At 50.6% G+C, this 22,614-nt stretch overlaps 1 protein-coding gene across 1 annotated transcript; it reads right to left on the reverse strand.

Moving 5' to 3' along the window:
• Positions 1 to 509: 509 nt before the first annotated feature.
• Positions 510 to 22,368, reverse strand: LOC149329563 (uncharacterized). The gene is made up of 2 exons (XM_089560303.1): positions 21,795 to 22,368; positions 510 to 1,863 (listed from the first exon to the last, which is right to left on the reverse strand). Exons 1-2 carry the CDS (start codon positions 22,062 to 22,064, stop codon positions 754 to 756), a joined length of 1,380 nt encoding a protein of 459 aa, XP_089416429.1. The 5' UTR covers positions 22,065 to 22,368; the 3' UTR covers positions 510 to 753.
• Positions 22,369 to 22,614: the final 246 nt, after the last annotated feature.

Consider the following 22,614-nt stretch of genomic DNA (forward strand, 5'->3'; position numbering starts at 1 on the left):
TGATAAATGGCGGCACGAGACTTTTGTTCTAGTATAGTGTTCTAGACGGTAGTCCGAGAGCTCGCAGGTATTACGTAATGATGACAACTCACGCGGCGCTGTTGCCTAGCTTATCAAACGACACCAGGGCTACTACGCTTGCGCCTTGCGGGTTGCAAGGAGAAACTTTGGCTACTCCGCGCCGAGCGATTGCTTCGCCTGCCACGGGACCAAGAAGATGCTGGTATTGACGCATGCGCCGCTCCGGCGAAAGCGTAACACGCAGCACCAGGTGGCGAAAGCTTCGCCAAGGTTCGTTTAGGTCAGCCGCCATGTCCTCTGTACTGGCCCAAAGGGCACCCTCCGCAAGACAACGTCGGGAGCTGAAAGCATTTCATACTTAATAAACCGTTGAAATTGCGCTGTGGAGACAATTTGCACCGTAAGGGAAGCAAATCCTCCGCAGTGGAAAAATTAACGTGGTTTTAGGAATGGCGCATTCTTTTACTCCGGAAAAAACAGCGACACTCTTGTTCAAACAAATGCTTTATTCTTTGCCACAGTGTATTGTTGCCAAGAAGGACGCAGACATAGCTGTATTGTTGAACTTAGGATTACCGGCACACAGTTGGTAAAAAAGAAAATTATTTTTCATGAAAACTTTGCTAAGAAAGCCTTATTGGATACCACCGCTACGCACAGCAACATTGATTCAACTGATGCAGCTCAAATTGTGCTCCAGCCCCATCAAACCACTCTTCTGTCAAGCACCATTTATGGAAGTAACTCCCATTTTACACGAAGCTGCTCGTCTTCCACGTAACCGTCGTTAATGAGGTCATTGAGATTAAGCGACGAAGTTAAATAAATGGGTCCGTTACTTGACGATGTTGGTCTCTTGTAGTTCTCTCGCCAACGAGTAGTTTTCCCCTCGCACGTGCGTTCTTCGCCTTGTTTGGGATGCATCACGCTCATCCTGATCTTGTGCTCGAATGGCCACTGAACATCGTCGTCCATGTCGCCCTTGTTTAGGAGCATCCGCGGGGAAAGTGTCACCGCTTCACTGTTTTTTCTGAATTTGACTCCAGGTGTTATGCAGTAGCCACGCAAATACACCTTCTCGTTCTCGTACACAGCTTGTCCATCCTCGAGAGCTTTCTTTTGAAGGGTTCTCACATCTTTTACAAAAAACACGCACTGTGAAATGCTCAATTCTGAATGTCTCAAAATGAGTTTGATGTGACCAATAGCCACCTCAGCGTTTTCGTTCCCTCTAGTGTTGCCTGTTTCGACGGCGGTTGCAACCTTCAAAAATTGGTCTCGTATTTCATTTGCCAAAAGAGCCAGTTCATCTTTCATTGCTTTCTCCAGTCTCCTAACGCTTCCAGAAAGGTTGGCTGCATCGACATTTGCGGACAAGAACTCGATTTGCTTGTTGGACGCGTTGATTTCACACATGATTTGGGCCAAACTTTCATTGCTTTGCTTGGTTCCATCCGCTAGTTCTTGTCTCAGGGTTTCTTTTGAACTGTTTATGCCATGAGAGATTTCGTTGAGTCGATCGCCATGTGCCCTGATGCCACCGACGATTTCGCCCAGGAATTCCTTCATCTCGCTCGCCTGTTTTTCTAGTCCTCCACGGAAAACAGTCAAAAATCCCTGTTCGTCCTTTGATCTGGTTTGTTGTTCGGAATCTTGTGCCAGAGCAGTAACCGAGTCACAGAATCCCGATTTCAGGTGTGCAATTACACCGCAACACAGAATGGTGGCGGAGCACTTGGGACATCGAACGGTGTGGTGTCCGCATTCGCGCTGGAAATGCTGGGCGATCCCTGAAGCAGCCGTCACGTGCTTGCACCCGCTTTCTTGGTTCCAACACTTCACCTGAAAACAAAGCATTGTATATACTGAGTCTTAGTTATGCTTTAAAATGCAGCTGAATAGGTCTTAGAATCCAACGAGTTTAAACGAGCCCAATGTGTGCACTTGCAGATAAAGCATGCGAAATCTGTTTGCACTAGCATTTGAAATACTGACGCAATTGCCGACTAAAGCGGGGTCGGCTTTCGGGCTTTTGTGCAGCGCAAAGCGACAGGAAAAACGCCGCAATGATGACGTCACTTACGGTGGGGCTAAGCTTCCAGTTATGAAGCGGTTGTTTCAATAAGAAAACGAATGGCGTCGAAGGGGAAGCTCACGAAGCGTTGTTTCGCGATATCGAAAGACGCACGGCCGCATGCAGACGAAGGCAGCGGACATCTGAAATTTCGGCAACAGTGACGTCACCACCAGTTTTCTCTTACTGCTCCAGCGTAGTGAGGGGAAGCCTGAACATCGTCGAAGTTTTAATCGGCGATTACGTCACCGTTTTAAACGCTAGCGCGAAACTACTTTGCATGCTTTACCTAGAACCTTCATAGATTCGAATTCTAGAATAGCCTCGAATTCGCAAAAAACCATTACACCTTTCATTTAAGAAACTACTCCTGGACCTTCCTTTTGTAAACAAACATTAATGCAGAAACGAAAAAAAAACGTATACATATTCGGAAAACTAGCCAAGATATCCAATTTTCTGTATCCTGACGCCTTGCCTCACACTGATAATTTCAAGTCGACACAGGTCCCGTGGCGCCATCCACCAGCGCGGCCAGTAACCAGCTCTAGTCGTTCTGATCACCCTCAGGGTGGATCTTCGCCATGCAGGAAAGAAGGAAAAGAGGAGAGGCTGCTACGTCACATTTTTTGAAGCCGGAAGCGAGGGCTGCGCCATGACACTTGGCCATTTTCTCAGCCAATGGCATGCGAGCGCCGCGAAGATCACCGCGAGCGGCGCGAGCAGACGATTTCGCGCCACGCCAGGCTGTCGGCAGCTGTCAGACACGGCGGACAGTGAGACTTCTGCTCCCATTGACAACAAAGACGCTGCGATGCCCAGCTGCTGCGTTCCTGGATGTTGGTCGCGCACGCCAGGACAAAAACCGGGCGTCACTTTCCACACGTAAGTATACTGCATTTTGTTTTCGTATTTAATTGACTGCGTAATGAGTAAAATGCATGCTCGCAGAACATAACGCACGACACGGCGTGAACGTGGTATTCGTACCGCCCCGGCCTTATTGGTGGCTCTTTGTCCGAGTGCAGTGAATAATTGTTTTCAAACAGGTTTCCGAAAGATCCAGAGCGAAGGAGGCAGTGGACTGAGGCCGTTAGACCAGGCCAAAGCGACTGGGAACCAGCAAAATGGACCTGCGTATGTTCAAAACATTTTCTGCCCGAGCACTTCGATCGGATGTCGCCGCTCGTTGTTCGTATACGTGCGGATGCCGTCCCCTTTCAGGTGAGGAACCACCTCGATACATTCTCAAGAGATTAGAAAGGTATGCTCTTATTGAGAAGGTGTATAGCTTGACTGCATTTATGCTTTCAATATGACGTTGTAGGTGTTCATGCAAGAAATAGAATGATTTGCGAATAAATGGCTTTAGCTAGACGTTATGATCGAGAAGCGCGGCTACAGCATTCCCGAACTGATAAAAAGTAATTGTGTCATTACTGCTAAACTGCCTGCGGTTTATATATGGCTCTGATGAAATTCTGCTTACTGTACATGATTATTTATTTATTAGCTTACGCACTCCCTCATTAGAAGAAAATAAAAAGAGATACTTGTCATCTATAGCATCGAGCACACCACAGTTTCTTTGGGGCATCATTTCCATTTGATATTATTACTTGTAGTGTGCAAATGTTTGCGCCTAGCAGTAATCTGCATGGCGGTGCATATTTTTGTTATCTCGGCCATAGCGCCTGGGAAGTGTCACTGTTTTATAACTAAGAGAGCACTGTGATTCCTTAAAACTATAGTTCGTTTACAAAGGAGATCATAAAGAAGTTTCATAAGGCATATAGAGCACCGTACGTATTTGCTCACGTAATTTGCGCACGTTTTTTCTTTAATTAGGGCTCCAAAAAGAGGGTGCGCAATTTACGCGCAAGCGAGTCATCCGAACACGTCCTAAAAAAAAAAAAGGTTGGCACCCCTCGCTGGCAAACAAAAAGGTTGACTCGTCCGCCCCGCCCACGCTATGTAGCTCCCCGCGGGGTGGCATGACGGCACGTGCTTAGCTCAAAGCAATAAACGCGCAAAGATTCAATCGCGAAGTCCGCAGTGGGAGGAGATAACGGGCAATAAAACGGGGCCCTTGCGTGTGGCCCGGCTGACTAGCGGCAAACCGTATAGCAAACGGTACGGTAGAGTTTTGGATTTGGGGCGCGCGCAGCTGTTCGTCCGGGATAGCGACCGCCAGCGCGAGCAAGCCGGGTAAACGGCGCAGAGTTCGCACCCGCGTATACATGCTGGTGGTCTGGCTCAGCATAGTGCGCAAAATATGCGAGTATTTTTTTTTTAATCCGGTTAAATGTTTGTACTTTTTGGGGTGCACAATCTAAGTGCGGGCGCAAATTACACGAGTAAATACTGTAAATGTCTGACTTTGTCAAAATAAAATTATATTCAAACGGCCGCTCACAATTTAGAGTACATTATAACCTGTCATACTGAGTATTGAAAAGAATAGCTTTGTAATGTGAATGCGTCATGTACACCACCGACTTAGGCTCATGCTTGATGGCAGTCACTGTCAGTTTTTTCAAGCGTAATCAGGGCTTTGATTTAGCTTGATTGCTACTGAATCAACCAGAAATTACCTGCTTCCTAAAATCAGATTTTTGTCTTTTGTGGTAAATGAACGATACGCACATTTTCAAAAAGAAGTCAGTTAAGTAACATCAGCAGTACATGTCCAGAGTGCAAATGCTAGTTCTTGTTCATGAATCTATATGCTGTAGCTTCACAGATGGACATGTACTATTGGTCACTGATGTTCAAGAATAAAGGCTGCAGTTAGCAGTCTCCCAGAGCTTTCTTTAGCGTGCCTGCACTACTGTCCTTTATGGTACAGGGTGACTGAAGTATCGTATTTTGTAAAAATATGGAGTGCATGTTTTTCATACTATAGAAGCCGGAATAATCAAGAGAGTAATTAGTGTACCATACTTACAATTTTAGTTCTAGATATTCAACACAACTGAAGGTGATTTTGGCCTTTCAAACTAGTAGTGTCAAAAGGGGGTGATCATCCCACTGCACACAGCAACAGAGTAAGCACTAGCATATAAGTTCTAGCATACGAGGGGGTACCCAAAAGAAACCGGACTTATTTTTGTTTGAACTTATTTGTTGACATTTTCAGCACAGACCTTCAATATCCTTCAAAGTACTCTCCACTTACAATGATACGTTTGTCGCATCTTTCATTCCATTTTTCAAAACATTGTTTAAATTCATCTTTTGTGATGCTTGACAGTCCCTCCGTCGTTTTTTTCTTCACCTCAGCAACATCAGCGAAACGCTTTCCATTCACCTGTCTTTTCATTCTAGGAAACAAAGAAAGTAGCACGTGGCAAGGTCGGGTAAGTATGAAGGTTGAGGAACAGAGGTCATGCCATTTTGTGGTCCGAATTTGTCGTAGACACAGGGCTGTGTGAGCAGGGGCATTGCCATGGTGGAAAAACCAGTCACCCGTCTGCCACAAATCAGGCCGCTTCCACCGAACACTGTTGCCCAATATTTTCAAAACATCCAAGCAGAAAGCCTGGTTAACTGTCTGACCCTGCGGAACAAATTCTGAATGGACGATTCCTCTCACGTCGAAAAAACAAATCAGCATTGTTTTGAGGTTTGGTTTCACCTGACGAGCTTCCTTGAGGCGAGGTGAATTTGAAGTTTTCCATTGGCATGACTGTTGCTTTGATTCAGGATTTAATTCAGGAACGCTTGAGTTGTCCCCATAGCATCGTCCTTGAACGTCTTTCTGAATATTTCAAGAGTTTCCGTTCCACTTTTTCCGAGAAAAAATCAGAATTTCACCGGCGCACGCTGTTCACGAAAATCAGCCATTGCAAAAACGACATTCGCACAAAACAGTCGTCACTCTAAAATTCTGTCTAAAGTAGTCTGACCTCCTTCAGCGACGGCACTCGGCTTACTGACTCTGGAATGCTCGTTCTATGCGCTCCTAGCGGCAAAACGCGGTACCACAGAAGCTGAGCCGATTCAAAAAATTAGTCCGGTTTCTTTTGGGTACCCCCTCGTATAAGGGGATTCTTTACCACCCAACATTTTTAAGAGCAAAGATTTTGTGAAAGGACTAGAAAGCCATATTTTGCATACTTAACGTATCCTGTTTTCCTTCCAGAAGAGTTATTTGTGACGCATTTTGCATTCATATCATACATGAGGTGTGTTGTTGCCATTTATTACCCAATGTTAGTTTTATCATATAGTTGTTCTTTTAAGAAATGTGTTGTTTCCCATGGGTTCTTCCTCGCATTGTATATGTTCTTGTTGTATGCTACATTTGTATGCCCATATGCTTGGGCCAAAACATTGGCCTGCAGTATATGTAAATAAATAAAAAATATAAGTTTTGCAACCTGCAACAAATTCATGTTCTTAAATGATGAAAACACTTTTCCACATGCACTTGGTACATATGCATACAGAGGAAAATCTTATCATTCTACCAGCCGCAATTTGTACACTATATTAATCACTCTTTAGCTGTCATCATGCCTTAGTTGTGCACAGCTCAAATGCCCGTCTTATGTGCAGACTATGTTGGTTGGCTTGTGGTTTTCACAAGTATAAAACAGCATGTGCACACAAGTACCACATAGCACACAACAAACAGAACAGAAAACTATGCTATTTCTATACTGTTCCAGGCTAGGCAGACAAGAGTCTAATACAACAATGCAACAATAGAAATAGTGTCAGCAGGGTACTCTTTCTTTGCATATATTACAGAAAGGAATACCTGAAGCAGAAGGGAGGGAAACGATTCACTTTTTCCACCAGCTGGGACAACTGTTACCAATTTTTCAAGTCACTTCCACACAGTGCTCCAATTACTTTGCATTTACATTGCTTAAATTTTATCAACTTTGCGATGCAGAAACAACTACCGAGAAATGAAAGCTTTCACACAATTGGGCAAGAATGGTCCACAAATATTTTTCTGTCTCAAAGCCCTCATTTACTGCCTTCCTATATGTTTTTACTCTCTCTGATCGAATAGTTCATGGTTGCAAAGTGATGTGATTCAGTTGTGCATTTCTTCTTCTTTCTAGTATATTTGTTGAATCCTTTTTATGTGTGTTCTCCTTCCATACACGAGTGTTATCACTTCTGTTAAAAGATTTTGCTTGCTTCACGTAGCAAGCTATGTTTTGTAATAAGTGTTGTGCTGTATCAAACCTTTTTAAGGCTCATAATTTGATTTTCCAATAAACTACAAATTTTGGACTTCACTAATGCGTTTAATCACCTGAATGCAAGAAACTGCAGCTCGGCGAGGTGGTCGCAGGTCGACTCGGCATCTCGGTAAACGGTAAGTTGCGAGGTACAGTCTTTGTAAAAAGTTTAGAGCCCAGGGGGTTCACTTCCAAACTTTATAATGGGACTCCAGGAGCATTCATGTATGTCCTACCTATTGCAGGAGGCAGTAGCAGAAATCTTCTTATGTCCAGGAAATTTGGAGCGCTAGATATCCATTAAGAACGACAGAGTGTGGCTAAAAAGAAAACCCCCCTGGGCTCCAAACTTTTGACAAAGGCTGTACACTCAATCTTACAATGGCATGGCCTTACACTTCACCACCCTTAAGCGCAAATGTTTTAAACCTAACACTGCGCATCCTAAACCCGGCTATGTGTCCTTACGCTCGCACAACAGCACTCGATCGAGACAGCCGCGCGGACCGGTCGATCCACAGGGTCCATATCGGAGAAAACTTGCACGCAGTTGACATATCGCTCGCACAGCGTACAGTAAACAGATATGGTACGCTTCAGACTGCTTCGCGTATCGCTTTGCTGACGGATACCATTGGATGCGGCGCGGCTTTCTTGGCACTGCACGCTTCGGTGAGCACAGCGCGGCCCACGCATATCGGTCGCCAACAATTGTGACCGTCATGCATAGGGGAATGTAGACGCAACGGGTATACTTACAAGGACACGGTCTGGACGAGTTTGTATTTATTCGTGGTTAAAACAGCGCGGGAAAAATACACAAAAATGAAGGAACACGCAGAACACGTATACATACACAAAACAAGCGCCGACTCCCAAATGGCTTTTTCTTCCCTCGCTGCTGTAACCATATAAACCAGCGTGTCACCGTCGTCTATCGCTTTATGAGTCGTCGGCACTGTCAATTTCTCCTTGGAACAAGACTAGCAGCGTTGAGGGACGCAACCGCACAAAACGCGAAGCCGAAAAAGAATAGCGAAGCTGCAGCGCCAAGCCTTTTCAGAGAAAGCTGTCGCGGGCTTCCAAAACAACCGCTTTCGTCAAGACGGCATCCTGAATGAACTAAGCGCACAGCAATGAAGACCGGCACCGACTACAGGCCTCTGGAACTTTGTGCCTCCCGCGGACCACAACGATTGAATAAAAAGGCGAATTTCCAACTCTACTCGACCGGCTCTGCCGACATGGGTGATGCGTGAAGCAGACGACGCCGCTGCGCCCAACGCTGCTATTGGCTGCGCCGCTGGCCAAGGAATCCCAGTAGGCCTTGCAAAACCACGTGACTTCCTGCACGTTTTTTGTAACGCGGCTCGGATAGCGAGGGCCTCTCCTATGGTTTCCTTCCTCCATGAGCTTCGCACAATAGACGATATGCGAAATTGCTTGGCGGTCTGCCAACACCGCGCCCACAACTTCCGGTTTCCATCTTGGCTCGGTCGAGCTCGTCGAGCTGGTGCATCGTTTGCTATGCGTACTTTCTTCTTGCGAGTGGAATTTCAACAGGCAAGCTTCAGCTGCTGCGTTGTTTTCACAGCTGATCTTCGACCAAATGTAGGTGCTTTCAATAAGCGCCAGCTTACTCCTACCGCATCCTCAGCTTCGCTTGAAGTCTGGCGCTGATGATCGCAATAATCCGCACTCGAAAGTGGGTTGGAAAGTCGAACCGTGACCGTGTGCTGTTGTCGTTTTAATGCTCGCATTAAAGCACCAGTTCAAGCATCACGCATTATCATGGCTATTTTATTCCCAGGTGGACGCGAATTCATCTGGTAGGGTAGCGAGCGGTTATTTTGCGGTGAGTGCGCACGTGTGTTGACAAACTTCTGTGACAGTGCGAACTTTCGTTCGCGCCGACGCCAGGAGCTTCGTGCATTGCAGTATAATCACACAAGACCCTCGACCAGCTGCGTAATTCGATTCCTTTACTGTAATGTACAATGCGCATCCGCGGTTTTCAACGTCACCGTTTCAGAGCCCGGCGTCGGTTGATTTTCGCCACAATTCGTTGAAACCGCGCCCTGCTTAAGACGCAGTCAGTCGACATTAACAAGAGGAAAGTAGGCATGCGCATATAATTCAAAATATTGTAAGCAAAGACGCAGCTTTTTTTTTTTCAGATAAGCACTGAGCCACCGCGGCGGCTTGATTAGAGAAAGATGTTACAGCTGTAGGTGCATGCACGGACTCGATACGCTGGTCAAGCTGTGTGTGCAGGGGCGAAATTACCATGTTCGGTTGCTTCCGAAACTTAATTAGCTTACTCCCAAACTTGGACAAATGGCTTTGTTGCGAAGCAAGCTGTTGGAGCTTGCCACAACGATAATAAAATCTGATGGCCTGAAGCGTTTTCAGAACACTGTTGCACGTACTTTCTAGCTTAGACATGCGTCCCTCCTTCAAGTAGCTATATTATTCGCTTCTTTTTTTTTTTAGATTTTCGTCGCCGCAGATATCGAAGGTATAGGAATCCTCAAGAAATAAACCATTCGCACCTTAGTTTTTATACGTAGGGTGTATTGCTTCACAAAGACTCCTTAACGCGTATAACATATGCGTATATGGTCCAGAGAGTTTGCTCGCCCTTCTAAAACTAATTGAACACGGGAAAAACTTAACTGAACACGTAGCAAACTAAGCAGTAATCGGCATATGGTTCTTCGAGTGAACTTATTTCGCCACGGCACAAGCGATTGGCCCGCTCAAAAAAATTACATTCTCTATTACGTTGTTCAAGTCTGTATATATTCACGCCCGACCGGAGAGTTGATAAATGCACGAAATCGGCTTCTAATTTTGATCAGAGACAACAAAGGCTGTGGTCCTTATCTTAATTTAAATGCAAATCACCTCGAGATATTTGTCAAAAATCAGCGCAGAAAGCGAAAGCTGCGCACTGATCCGCGTGCTGACACATGATACCTCGCATGGCGTTTTGTGTTACTAAAACGTTGGGACGGAGTAAAAAAAAAAATAGAAAAGTGAAAAGCTTGAACGCACCTAGTTCTGGCACGCATCGTAGTGTCTTTTCACAGTGGAGAGGGTAGCGCAACACTGCATCGGCATTTTACTTTTCAAACGAAGCGCAGCCGTTTTAACCCAACGCTGGGCAGCGGTTTCGTTTTCTGTACCGTGCCAACATGGAGGACTTAGTTCCCGGAGCGCCGAGAGATGGCGCTGCGCATTTCGCATATCGTCTATTTGCTTGGCTGGGGTTGAACCATGGAGGAAGAAAAACTAGGAGGGAGCATGACGTCACAATCTTGAAGCCTAGTCATAAAAAATATAATGGAAAGAATCATGGCAAATAGGCCCTCACGGGACAAGGCAGTGGTAGCTCCATGGTAGCTCTTAGCCGGATTTCGGTTTCGGTTTCGCTCTTTCGTTCTACGAGCAACTGCGCGACCATCTGCTTGTGTTAACTGACGGCTTCGTGGTGAGCGCAAACTGCTCGCTCGCCGCAGCGGCCACCAACGTTTTTAGATCCCTTTCAGTTTGCAAGCTCCCCCGGGCCGAGCCCGAGAAAGCGGCCCCCGTCCGCTTCCACTCACCACGCGGCGCTGCTGTCGCTGTCGGCCCGGAGCCGCCGGAGCGCTCGCGCTTGGCAGTTGCTGTAACAGCCTGTTCTCATCCGCGATAACATTGGGAGCGAACACGTCGAACTCAAATTTGCTGCACTTTTGTAGCTGTCACGTTGAAACTTCAGTCTCATGGTTAAATAAATGTTTCGCCTGGCTAGTAAGGGTGCGATAAAGCGCAGGGTGATGCCAGTTCGCAAAATACCAATCGTTTGCATTGCGCTTTATCGCATCGCGTTCGCGACGTTTAGCGCTATGCGTATGTTGGAGTAAAGCTATCAATATTTTTTCGGTAGAATGCACGAAACATCAATGAAAGGTTAAAACTAGCGACGTTCCACTTCTAGATCAGTCACGAAATTCCGCGCTATATTATCAACGAAGCACCGCACATACCAGCAGCATTTTGCACGTTCTTTAGAATGCCAATTTCAGTGAACACAACTATAAATGCAGACACACTTAGCTGGATGCAGGGAGGGAATAACTATAGAAGAGCTTTTTATTTGCAATGATCGCACAGACGGGAGCAGCGTCCTGCACTTTCATTTTTAGAATGTTAATTTCATTGAACACAGACAAGCATTAAATGCAGACACACTAAATCGGAAGCACGGAACGGAGGGAATGGCTACAGAAGGCGAGCTTTTTAATTTGCAATAACCTTTTCTCTGTTCTCCAGCCGACGGTTGTCTCTCGCATAGAAGTGCATGCGTTTCACTATGACAAAATGCAGCAGTTGGCATGTAAAAGTGGCCATATGCTCTGCACATCCAAGCCGAGCAAGGTTTTGAGATTGCAGCTCGTCTAGCACCTCCCAAAAAATGTCCCCAAAAACGGGACCTTCTTTCAAAGAATTCGAGATTGCTTAGTTTACAATGTTGGTAAACTCTAGCATCTTTTTGGTGGGATGCTTTAAGCACCCTTGCTTGAAGCTTTTGTATACTGTAAGATAAGCGTCACTGCCAACAACTGGCACAGGAGAGCTGATATCTTCCATGCTGATATCTGCTGGCTGCTCCAAATCAGGCGGCGGCGACGATGGCGTAGGCGCGAAGGGCCACGCTGGTCGGGCAAACAGCGTGGCGAGCGCCACCGCGCGGCAGGAAACGGGAAGGCGACAATCCGCGCACCGCAGCTTTCGAACTGAAAGGGATCTAAAAACGTTGGCGGCCACCGTCCCCGAGCGACAATGCGTACGCAACGCTCACTACGTTCCGTACGCTGTAAAGGACACCCCCGTCACACTTATAGTTGGCCGTACCGCCGCAGAGCAGTGCGTAGCGCGTTGTGTTGTGTCGCCATCTAGTGACAAACACTGAAAGCGCTGTAGCGCTCGGCTCAACATTTTTCAGTTTCTGACAATATGAATAGTATATTACTGTTTTTAATGGAGGAAAAAATTGATAATGTTTAATGAAGTGCAAAAGTAGGCACATGGCTGAAAAAAATTATTCGACCGGTGCGGTTGCTATGACGATAAACGTACACAACGTTAGTTAGGCTTAAAAGGTCAAAAATCGGCTCATTATCTGAAAAACAAGTGGCATTTGTCCCTAATATTTTGGCGTGTGGGTGAGAGTAGACAAAATAAAAGCTAACAGCACAGTTTAGAGCGAGCCATCGCATTGAAGAAAGCAGCGGCGAAGTGAAATCGGTCCGAAGCGGGCGAGATGGTCGCCGCCATGTTCTCTACGCAGCACGTAGCGTCCCGCGTTGCGTACGCTACGTTATGCTTTACAGCGGGCGGGCGTACGCAACGCGCGGCTAGATACGTTGCGTTCTGCGCATGCGCATTCGTTACCCGCGGTGTCGTTGCGTACGCAAGCTCACTGCGTACGTCCAACTAAAAGTGTCTATTGGAGCACATGCTCCTTCGTTGTGCCGCTTCTGCAGTGCCGCGTCGCGAGATTCTCGCGGCCTGCAGGGCGCTGGGAATCATCCCGGACAGTCTCGAAGCGCTCCTGTGGCCGCGCGGCAGTGCGCGCACCCGTGACAGAACAATGGTGAGCCTCTGTGCGTTCATCGAGCAGGCGGGCTTGACTTCCCGCTTGCTCTTCGCCAGGTAGTGCACCCGTGACACGAACGCTCCGTGGGTGCTACCTCGGACGGTTATACGCGGCCGGGCGCCCCACCCCGGCCGCTAGTGCAGTGTGCCGCGCGCGCGATTAGTCCGAGACAGGACGCTACGAGCGCGCGGCTATGTATACATACAGTTTACTTCTTTTTGTAAGTGATTGTGCGCAGTGGCCGGCAGACCCCGCGCAGGGGCAGACGTAAAGCCGCCGGCACTCTCTCGACAGCGAGAGAGAGAGAAATACTTCACTGCTGCATTTCACGTCGGAACCGCGTATGTGCGCGAGCGTATTCGTCACGACTTGTGCCGGGCCCATGGGCGGGCCGAAGTCCGCCTGAGAAATAGAATCTTGCGCAGCGCGCCGAAGCGCTCGTCAAACACGTCCGTCCGCCGTGAGTGCTCTGGAAGCCGCTGCGCCCTTTTTTAGAGGCTCGTTTCTTCGTCTACTCTCCAGTTCTCCGCTTATAGCATGCGCTGAAATAAACGCTCCGTATGTGAGTATAACGACGAAAGGAATTCCTCTCCATTCTCTTTATGAACCACAGTTGAACAGTGACGAGGTCGCGGCCGCACCCTTTGATGAAAAGTTTACCTGCAGTTTTCTACAGTGCACCCAAAAACTCAAGAGTGTAATCAACAGAGACGCGGAGCCTTCAGACAACCTCGAGCTCGGTACGCATTCCGCCAAAGCTGCAACACAGGCGCTGCGCTTCTGCGCTACTTCGGAGCACGGACGTTCACTAAAAAGCACCGCTGGCTGGCAGTCTGGTAACTGTGGAGGAGGGCCTATTTCCCATGAGTCAGTGCGCAAAAGGGCCCTCGGCAGCGGCGTCAGAGGAGGATGGCTTGCAGAGGCTGAGCGCACTCTCTCCTAGTTTTTTTTACCTCCATGGGTTGAACACCCTCACACACTAAAATGCTCTCTCTCTCTCTCTCTCTCTCTTGTCTTGACCACACGCAACCTCGGTCCGAAGCGTCGCTCGGGTGGGAGTGGGCAACGTAACGGACCACTACATTTCGTCGCCCTCGCTATTTTCGACGGGTTCCCATGTTAAAGAACCCCAGGTGGTCGAAATTATACCGGAGACCTCCACTGCGGCACTTCTTTCTCTCTTTCTTCTCTCAGTCCCTCCTTGATCTCTTCCCTTAAGGCGCGGCTCAGGTGTCCACCGAGATGCGAGACAGATACTGCGCCATTATCTTTCCTCGGAAACCAATTTTCAATCAATTTTCAATCTCAAGCTTCTGGGCTATAGCCGTGAAAACTACCTTGCGCGCAGCGATTCCGCCCTCCCGCGCTCGTTATCGCCGCCGCGAAGGTCATCGACACTGTTAGCCAATATAGAAAAAAAATATTCTCTGTGGCTTAGCTTGGTTAAGCCGGGTAACTGCGAAACCAATATCCGTACCTACGCCATGGTTCAGCTGGTAGTGTAGCTGGTGGTGGTGCTTGTGGTTAGACTTGTGGTGATGCATCGGTTATACAATCCAATCCAATCCAATGTAATCTACTCTAATCTAATGTAATCTAATCTAATCCAATCCAGTCCAATCCAATCCAGTCCAGTCCAATCCAATCTAATGCAATCAAGGTCAAATGAAGGTCAATGGTGGTCGCCGCCGCGGCACGGCAAAGGCGTGAAAGTGCAAGTAGTATTGCTTTCACAATAAAACGATATAATCAGTTATATTGTCACGACCAGAGGAGCCGCGAAGGTAGGCGTCGGCAAGAACCCAAAACTGGGAGCCTTCTTTTAATTATAGAGCCAGCTTCCACGTCACCAAACAGAACAAGCGCGCCGCGAGAGGCCACCGCCGCTTCGTCGTCGTCTTCGATTCAGCGCGGAGGCCGCGCGGCTCGTTAGGCGCGTGGCATTATTCCCTCCCGCGAAAGAAAACATCGTCTCGATGTGGAATGGGGTATGTACAGTGAGAGGAGGAGGAGCAAAAACAAGAAGAATAGGGGTGAGGTGAACTATACAACGTGCGCTAAATGAAATGCGGCGAGAGTCAAGGTCACACGTGGGGTAAGGGGAAAAAGGTAAGAAACACAGCGTGAACGCAGCGCTCAGTCACGCGAAAAGTACGGCTTTAAGCGCACTACATGCACAATTTCAGGCCGTTGACGCTGAGGGCCGACGATCACAGTTCCATGGGGTACAACTTCGTAGTTGACGCTGTTCAGGCGGCGCAGGACTCTGTACGGGCCAAAGTACCTATTTATAAACTTTTCGCACAATCCCTTGCGGCGCACGGGTGTCCACACCCACACGTGGTCGCCGGGCTCGTAGTGCACGTCCCTGTGCCGAAGGTTATAGTGTCGGGCATCGGCGGATTGCTGGTCCTTGATGTGCAAGCGGGCCAGCTGACGGGCCTGCTCTGCTTGTTCCACGAAGTGGCCTGCTTCAGGGGGGAGCTCTGCGTCGCCATACGGCAGCATGGCGTCTAGCATTATGCGGACCTCTCTGCCATACACGAGACGGAACGGGGTGAACTGGGTGGTTTCCTGCGTCGCGGTATTATATGCGAAGGTGACGTACGGCAAGACCTCATCCCAGGTTTTGTGTTCAACGTCGACGTACATCGAGATCATGTCCGCCAATGTTTTGTTGAGCCGTTCCGTTAGACCATTGGTTTGGGGATGATACGCTGTTGTTGGTCGATGCGCAGTATGGCTAAGCGTTAAGACGTCTCGTAGAAGTCGGGCTGTAAACGCCTTGCCTCGGTCAGTAATGATGGCCGATGGGGCGCCGTGTCTAAGCACGATGTCGTGCATAAAGAAGTGGGCAACTTCGGCGGCAGTACCTCGAGCAAGGGCCTTTGTTTCAGCGTAGCGGGTCAAGTAGTCTGTGGCGACTACGATCCACTTGTGGCCGGACGACGAGAGAGGAAATGGCCCCAGAAGGTCCATGCCGACTTTGTCGAATGGTATTTGTGGTGGCTCGATGCACTGAAGCAGTCCAGGAGGCTTGAGCGCGGGTTTTTTCCGCCACTGGCATTGCCGGCATGTCCGGACATAATGCTTGACACTTGAAGTTAGGTTGGGCCAGTAATATTTCTTCCGGATTCGGGATAAGGTGCGTGTAACTCCAAGGTGGCCGGAAGTGGGTTCATCACGGCAGGCAAGGAGGACTTCATCCCGGAGATCGGACGGTATGACGAGCAGGTAAGTTGTCGGACTTGAAGTAGAGTTCTTTTTATAAAGCACCCCTCTCCGCAGGCAGAACGATGATAGTCCACGAGCTAGGTATCGTGGTATTGCAGGGCGCCCGCCTTCGAGATGTTCGATGAGGAGACCAAGCTCGGCGTCGGCACGCTGTCTGGAAACGAGCTCAGACGTGCTGACCGCTCCAAGAAAGCTATCATCATCGGTGGTGCCTTCTGGAGGAGGTTCGAAGGGAGCGCGTGACAAGCTGTCAGCGTCGGTGTGCTTCCTGCCTGACTTGTAGGTGACGGTGAAATCGAATTCCTGCAGGCGTAATGCCCAACGTGCTAGGCGGCCGCAAGGGTCCTTTAAATTTTTCAACCAGCACAGCGAGTGGTGGTCGGTGACGATACGAAACGGTCTACCATACAGGTATGGGCGGAACTTAGCGGCGGCCCAGACTACCGCCAAACATTCTTTTTCCGTAGTAGAGTAGTTCAATTCAGCGCGCGACAGTGCGCGGCTGGCGTAGGCAATTACTTTGTCGACGCCATTTTGCCGCTGTACTAGAACAGCGCCAAGACCGACGTTGCTCGCATCCGTGTGCACCTCCGTGTCAGCATCTTCGTCGAAATGTGCCAGGATGGGCGGCGATTGGAGTCGGCGTCGTAACTCGTCGAAGGCAGTCTGCTGTTCGTTGCCCCAGGAAAATGACGTGTCATCACGGGTTAGGAGTGTCAGGGGGCTGGCGAGCTGGGCGAAGTTTCTAATGAAGCGGCGATAGTAGGAGCACAGGCCCAGGAAGCGTCGGACTGCTTTTTTGTGGGCGGGAACCGGAAAGGCAGCAACGGCAGCAAGCTTCTCTGGGTCAGCGCGGATTCCGTCAGCACTAATGACGTGCCCGAGGAACTTCAATTCGGTGAACCCAAAGTGGCATTTTTCTGGTTTGAGGGAGAGGTTGGCGGATCGAACGGCTTCGAGGACAGTCCTGAGGCGGTGCAGATGTTCCTTGAACGTTGCGGAAAAAATGATGACATCATCAAGATAAACAAGACAGGTCTGCCACTTCAAACCAGTGAGAACGGTGTCCATCATTCTTTGGAACGTGGCAGGAGCACAGCAGAGCCCGAATGGGAGGACACGAAATTCATACAGCCCGTCCGGTGTGATGAAGGCGGTTTTCTCGCGGTCCCTCTCATCAACTTCTATCTGCCAATAACCACTTCTGAGGTCGACCGAAGAGAAGTACTTGGCTTGACGAAGTCGGTCGAGGGAGTCGTCGATACGCGGGAGCGGGTACACATCTTTCTTGGTCACACTGTTCAGCTTCCTGTAGTCTACGCAGAACCGTAGTGTCCCGTCTTTCTTTTTCACGAGGACGACAGGAGACGACCACGGACTGCTTGACGGTTGGATGACGCCGTCTGTGAGCATCTCTTCGACCTGTGTTTGAATAGCATCTCGCTCACGAGGAGACACACGATAGGGCTGCTGATGGATGGGGCGGGCTCCTTCATGCGTGATAATGCGGTGTTTAACTATCGACGTTTGGCGCACTTTAGACGACGACGTGAAACACGCACCAAACTCCCGCAAGAGGTCCTGGAGTTGCCTCTTTTCCGTCGGTGGAAGGCCTGGATTTATGTCTACGTTGGTGACCGCTTCGGCGTCAGCTCCAGGTGTGTCCTCCGCACAAGCAAAGCATTCGGCCACTTCCTGAACATGGTCGACGTAAGCGATGGCTGTGCCACGGAGCAGATGTCGATGCTCATTGCAGAAGTTGGTGACAAGGACCTCTGTACAACCGTCATGAAGGGATCCAAGGCACCGTGCCACCGCAACCCCCTTAGTGAGTACGAGGGAGACATTAGGCTCGACAACCCGGAGTCCCCTATGTGGCTCGTCGCAGGTAACTCTAGCGAGAATGCTGGCACGTGGTGGCACCGTAACGTTATCGTCGGCGACTCGCAGGGCGGACCGAGAACCCTGGTGCGCAGGTTCTTCTGTGGCCATTGCGGTAGAAAACGTCACCAAGCGGTTCGGCAGGTCTATGATAGCACCGTGCTCGCGAAGAAAGTCGATGCCAAGGATGACATCGCGAGAACATTCGCGGAGAACGAGAAAAGTGGCAACGAATGTGCAGCCGCGAACCGTAACCCGGGCCGCACACATGCCGAGTGGTGCGACAAGATGTCCGCCTGCCGTGCGTATGTCGGGGCCGTCCCAGGGTGTTGTCACTTTTTTCAGGGCCGTCGCAAGCCGTCCGCTAAGGATAGAGTAATCTGCGCCCGTATCGACCAACGCACCGACCTCCTTTGTGTCGACGAGAACGGGGATATCCAAGGAGACCCTGCCTTCAGCACGGCCCGTCGATGGCTGTTGTGGAGGACTCAGTCGGTGCGGCGGCGGAACCTGGTCGGCGACTGGGGTTGCGCTGTCGGAGCGATTCAAGTGGTGCGTTGGGGGAAACTCTTCGGCGATGCGGCGTTCGGCGTCGGGGCGATTGGGTCGGTGCGGCGGCGGAAGCGGGTCGGCGATCGGGGTTGCGGCATCGCGGCGATACGAAAGGCGCGTCGGGGAAAACTGTGCAGCGATGCGGCGTGCGACGTCGGGGCGATTCAGTTGCTGCGGCGGTGGAAGCTTTGCGTCGGAACGGCGTTCGGCGGCCTCGCCTCCAAAGGCCGCCGGAGCTAGTTTTCCCGACGAGGGCTCGAGGAACCACGTTGTCCTGGGGCGAAACGGGACCCCGAGGGCGAAGACCGGCGTGGAGAGGGCGATCGCGACTCGCGGCGCGGGGGAGACGGTGAACTACGCTGGCGGGTGACATACTCAGCGATGTCTTGAGGGCGCTCTCCAGGGCGTGGACGGGGGCTGTCGATGGAAAAACCGCGTAGTCCCATTTCGCGATAGGGGCACCGCCGGTAGAGATGGCCGGCCTCACCACAGTGGTAACAGAGCGGGCGTTGATCCGGAGTCCGCCAGAGGTCAGTCTTCCGCGGTGCCTGGCGCCGATCCGCCCAGTAAGGAGTCGGCTGGGCAGAGTGCACCGCGACCAATGGTGCGGTGTAAGGCGAAGGCCCAGGAGGTGGGGCCGCGCGGCGCACGACGTCCGCGTACGTGACTGGCTGGACAGGAGTCGGGTACGGCGCGGGATCGTATGGGGTCGGTTGCGGCGCCGGCACAGCTGCAGCGTCTTGTGCCCTGAGTGCCTGCCGGACTTCCGCGCGGATGACGCTGGTGACGGAATCGACGCGAGGGGCAAAGGTGGCCTGAATGTGCTGCAGCTCCTCGCGGACCACGGAACGGATGAGTTCGCGAAGGGAGTCCGGATTCGGCCTGGGTTCATGGTCGAACCTGTCCAACGTTGATAGAGTCGGAGTTTGACGCAGTTGCCGGTCGTACTGATGGGATCTCTGCTGCAGCAATTTCTCCATGTGCACGGCGTCGGCCAGAAACTCCGCGACGGTGTTGAGCGGGTTCCGCACGAGGCCGGAAAAGAGCTGTTCTTTTACGCCGCGCATCAGGTGCCGCAGCTTTTTTTCTTCAGGCATGGCTGGATCGGCGCGATGGCAAAGACGCGTCACATCCTCGACGTACATGGCAACACCCTCATTGGGAAGCTGAATTCGAGAGGACAGTGTACGCTCTGCGCTCTCCCGGCGGTCGCTGTTGGCGTACGTACTCAGGAGCTGACGTCGAAAGTCCGGCCACGTAGAGAAAGTAGTCTCATGGTTTTCGAACCACGTTCGTGCGGAGTCTTCAAGGCTGAAGTACACGTTACGCAGCTTTGTAGCGTCGTCCCAGCAGTTAAAGGTCGCGACCCGTTCGTAGTGAGCCAACCAGTCTTCGGCATCTTCAAACAGGTCACCGTGAAAGGGCTTAGGCGTGCGTGGAGTCTGAAGGGTGAGATAGGTGGGGCTGGCTGCAGCGACGGTAGTAGGCAGGGCGGGCAGTGGCGTCGCCATGAGTGGAATGGTAGTTGAAGGCGCGCTGACAACAGGGAGGGCCTCGGGGGACAGGCCTCGGATCCTCCGGCTGGCACGATGGACGGGGGTGGTCACAAGAGGCGGGCGAGTCGAGTCGTCCTCAGGAGTAGGGAGCATCGGTCGCACCTCCACCAGTGTCACGACCAGAGGAGCCGCGAAGGTAGGCGTCGGCAAGAACCCAAAACTGGGAGCCTTCTTTTAATTATAGAGCCAGCTTCCACGTCACCAAACAGAACAAGCGCGCCGCGAGAGGCCACCGCCGCTTCGTCGTCGTCTTCGATTCAGCGCGGAGGCCGCGCGGCTCGTTAGGCGCGTGGCAATATGCTTTGTGTACCCCAGAGGGGCTGCTCCTCGGAAACGTAGCGCTCAGTAACAGGGAGTACAACCAATATTCCCAAGGCGCGTGGCCTGAGAAACAAAATAAACCGAAGATGGAGCAGCAGATGGCATACCGGAGTCATATATGGGCGATGCGGTGGACACTCGTCGCGTTCGCGAGGCTCGCGGTAAACAAGATCCAATTGAGCTTTGTCATTACTTTAATCCTCCGTATCGATAAAAGTTTTTCACCACCGCCGAGCGAGCTAGACGCCGATAGGGGGCGCAGGCAGACCGAGGAACGGCGGACGACGAAGTGCTTGCAGCGGCGACTGCGGGCAAAAGGCGAACCTTCAACTTCGGCAACTCCCTTCTCGGGCGAGGTTCGGGCTAGGAAGGTCACGCTGGTGCGAGAGCGTAGGAAAGATCAGCACGAAGCAGCAGGCACTCAACACAGAATGTATTGAGGCAAAAACGTCACTGCTCTCTGGGAACACCTTCCCGGCTCCTAAAGACATGAAACGACGATAGCTGTTACGACTTCCCAGCCCCCGTCAACACCAAGGATTATGTTGTCATGCCAAGGCACAGTATGCGATCCCTGACAGGATATTCTCAGTAAAACCACACACGGAGTTGCCTTTGCATAGCAATAATTGACAGTTTGTTGTTTTAAACTGAAATAGCCTGCTCTCTTTCCTGGCATTGGCTATTCACATTCATAATCATCAGCCTGACTACGCTCACTGCAGGGCAAAGGCCTCTGTCATGTCTCTCCAATTAACCCTGTCCTTTGCCAGTTGCGGCCATCGTATCCCCGCCAACTTCTTAATCTCATCCGCCCACCTAATTTTCTACCGCCCCCTGCTACGCTTGCCTTCTCTTGGAATCCACTCCGTTACCTTAACCAGCCGTTATCTTGCCTTCGCATTACATGCCCTGCCCAAGTTCATTTCTTCCTCTTGATTTAAACTAGGATGTCAGTAACGCGCGTTTGTTCCCTCACCCACTCCGCCCGCTTCCGATCTCTTAACGTTCTATTCACATTACTAATTCCTTGTTTCTGCGGTATTTTTATTGTGTATTGTAAGTGTTCTCTACCATGTAGTCAGTTTTGAGCAATCTTTTCCTCTATAAGAAAACAAGTGGCCGTTGCCGGTGAGAGGCAACTCGATACCCTTGCATATTAATCTAAAATGAGAAATAAGGCCACCCCGACATAGGCACTTCATTTTCGATATGCTACCATGCCAACGATGTCCACTAAGCACGCAGTAAGGGTGTCCGTGTAACTGTGTAATATCAATACAAAAACGCTCACTTCCGCCCTTGCTTACCTGTCTTTTGAGCAGCTCCTCGACTGAGAATTCCCTCCATTCGATGTCCTCGTCCTCGCACTCATAGCCGTCGAAAGGACAGATGTGTAGGCTTTCTTTGGCGCACTGTTCGTAGCAGCAGTTGCAGAGCATGTGCCCGCACGGGAGCAGCGCGGACTTCGGGCGCACCAAACCACACCCACCGCACACCCTGTTCGGTGGAAGAGGCTTCACTAAGCACAGGGGTTTCCAGTCGAGCTCCGCTGAAAATCCGACCAGCGTGTACTGCATGCTTCCAAGCACCTTACGCGGCTACCTGCAACTGAAAGAATCCCAGCCCAAGCGGGCCCCTCGCAAGGCCCGCTCTTATCTTTGCAACCCGTCGCTGGTTGTCAAGGCGGCAGTCGCGGACGTATCTCCTCCATCTCGATTTGCACGTGACGCGGCGATAGAAAGTTATCTGTGAATTATCAGTTCTGCCGGTGCTATACCGCTTTGTATCCTGTTTCCTTTCGTAATTCTTCATGCCCGTTTTTTGTAGCTGGGCTACACTGGCCGAGGTTGAGCAGTTTCGCGTGGCTCCTGGAGAGCCGTGCTGCGCAAGGAGCAAGTGACGTCACTACGCGCAGCTGGCGTGCCTCGCCCTATGCACTCGCCTTCCTTTCCTTAAAATGATCGGAGTGTATAACATCGACAACGCCAACGCCAATAACTCAACGAACGCCGATGGCCTATGGGTTCAGCGCGGCGATTCTGGCACAACCTTGTCAATGCCCGCAGCCCACATCTCTCTCTCATCACCCCACGTACCTATAAGCGCGATTCAGGCGTCCACTGACCC

Source organism: Amblyomma mixtum, chromosome 9 (assembly GCF_055824585.1).
Source record: "Amblyomma mixtum isolate Tamu chromosome 9, ASM5582458v1, whole genome shotgun sequence".
NCBI lineage: Eukaryota > Metazoa > Arthropoda > Arachnida > Ixodida > Ixodidae > Amblyomma > Amblyomma mixtum.

Excerpts from the sequence above, each read along its gene's own strand:
- LOC149329563 (XM_089560303.1), bottom strand. The coding sequence starts at position 22,064 with ATGCAGTACACGCTGGTCGGATTTTCAGCGGAGCTCGACTGGAAACCC. Across the intron at positions 1,864-21,794 it reads AGGAGCTGCTCAAAAGACAG|GTGAAGTGTTGGAACCAAGA; the intron begins GTAAGCAAGGGC and ends CTTTGTTTTCAG.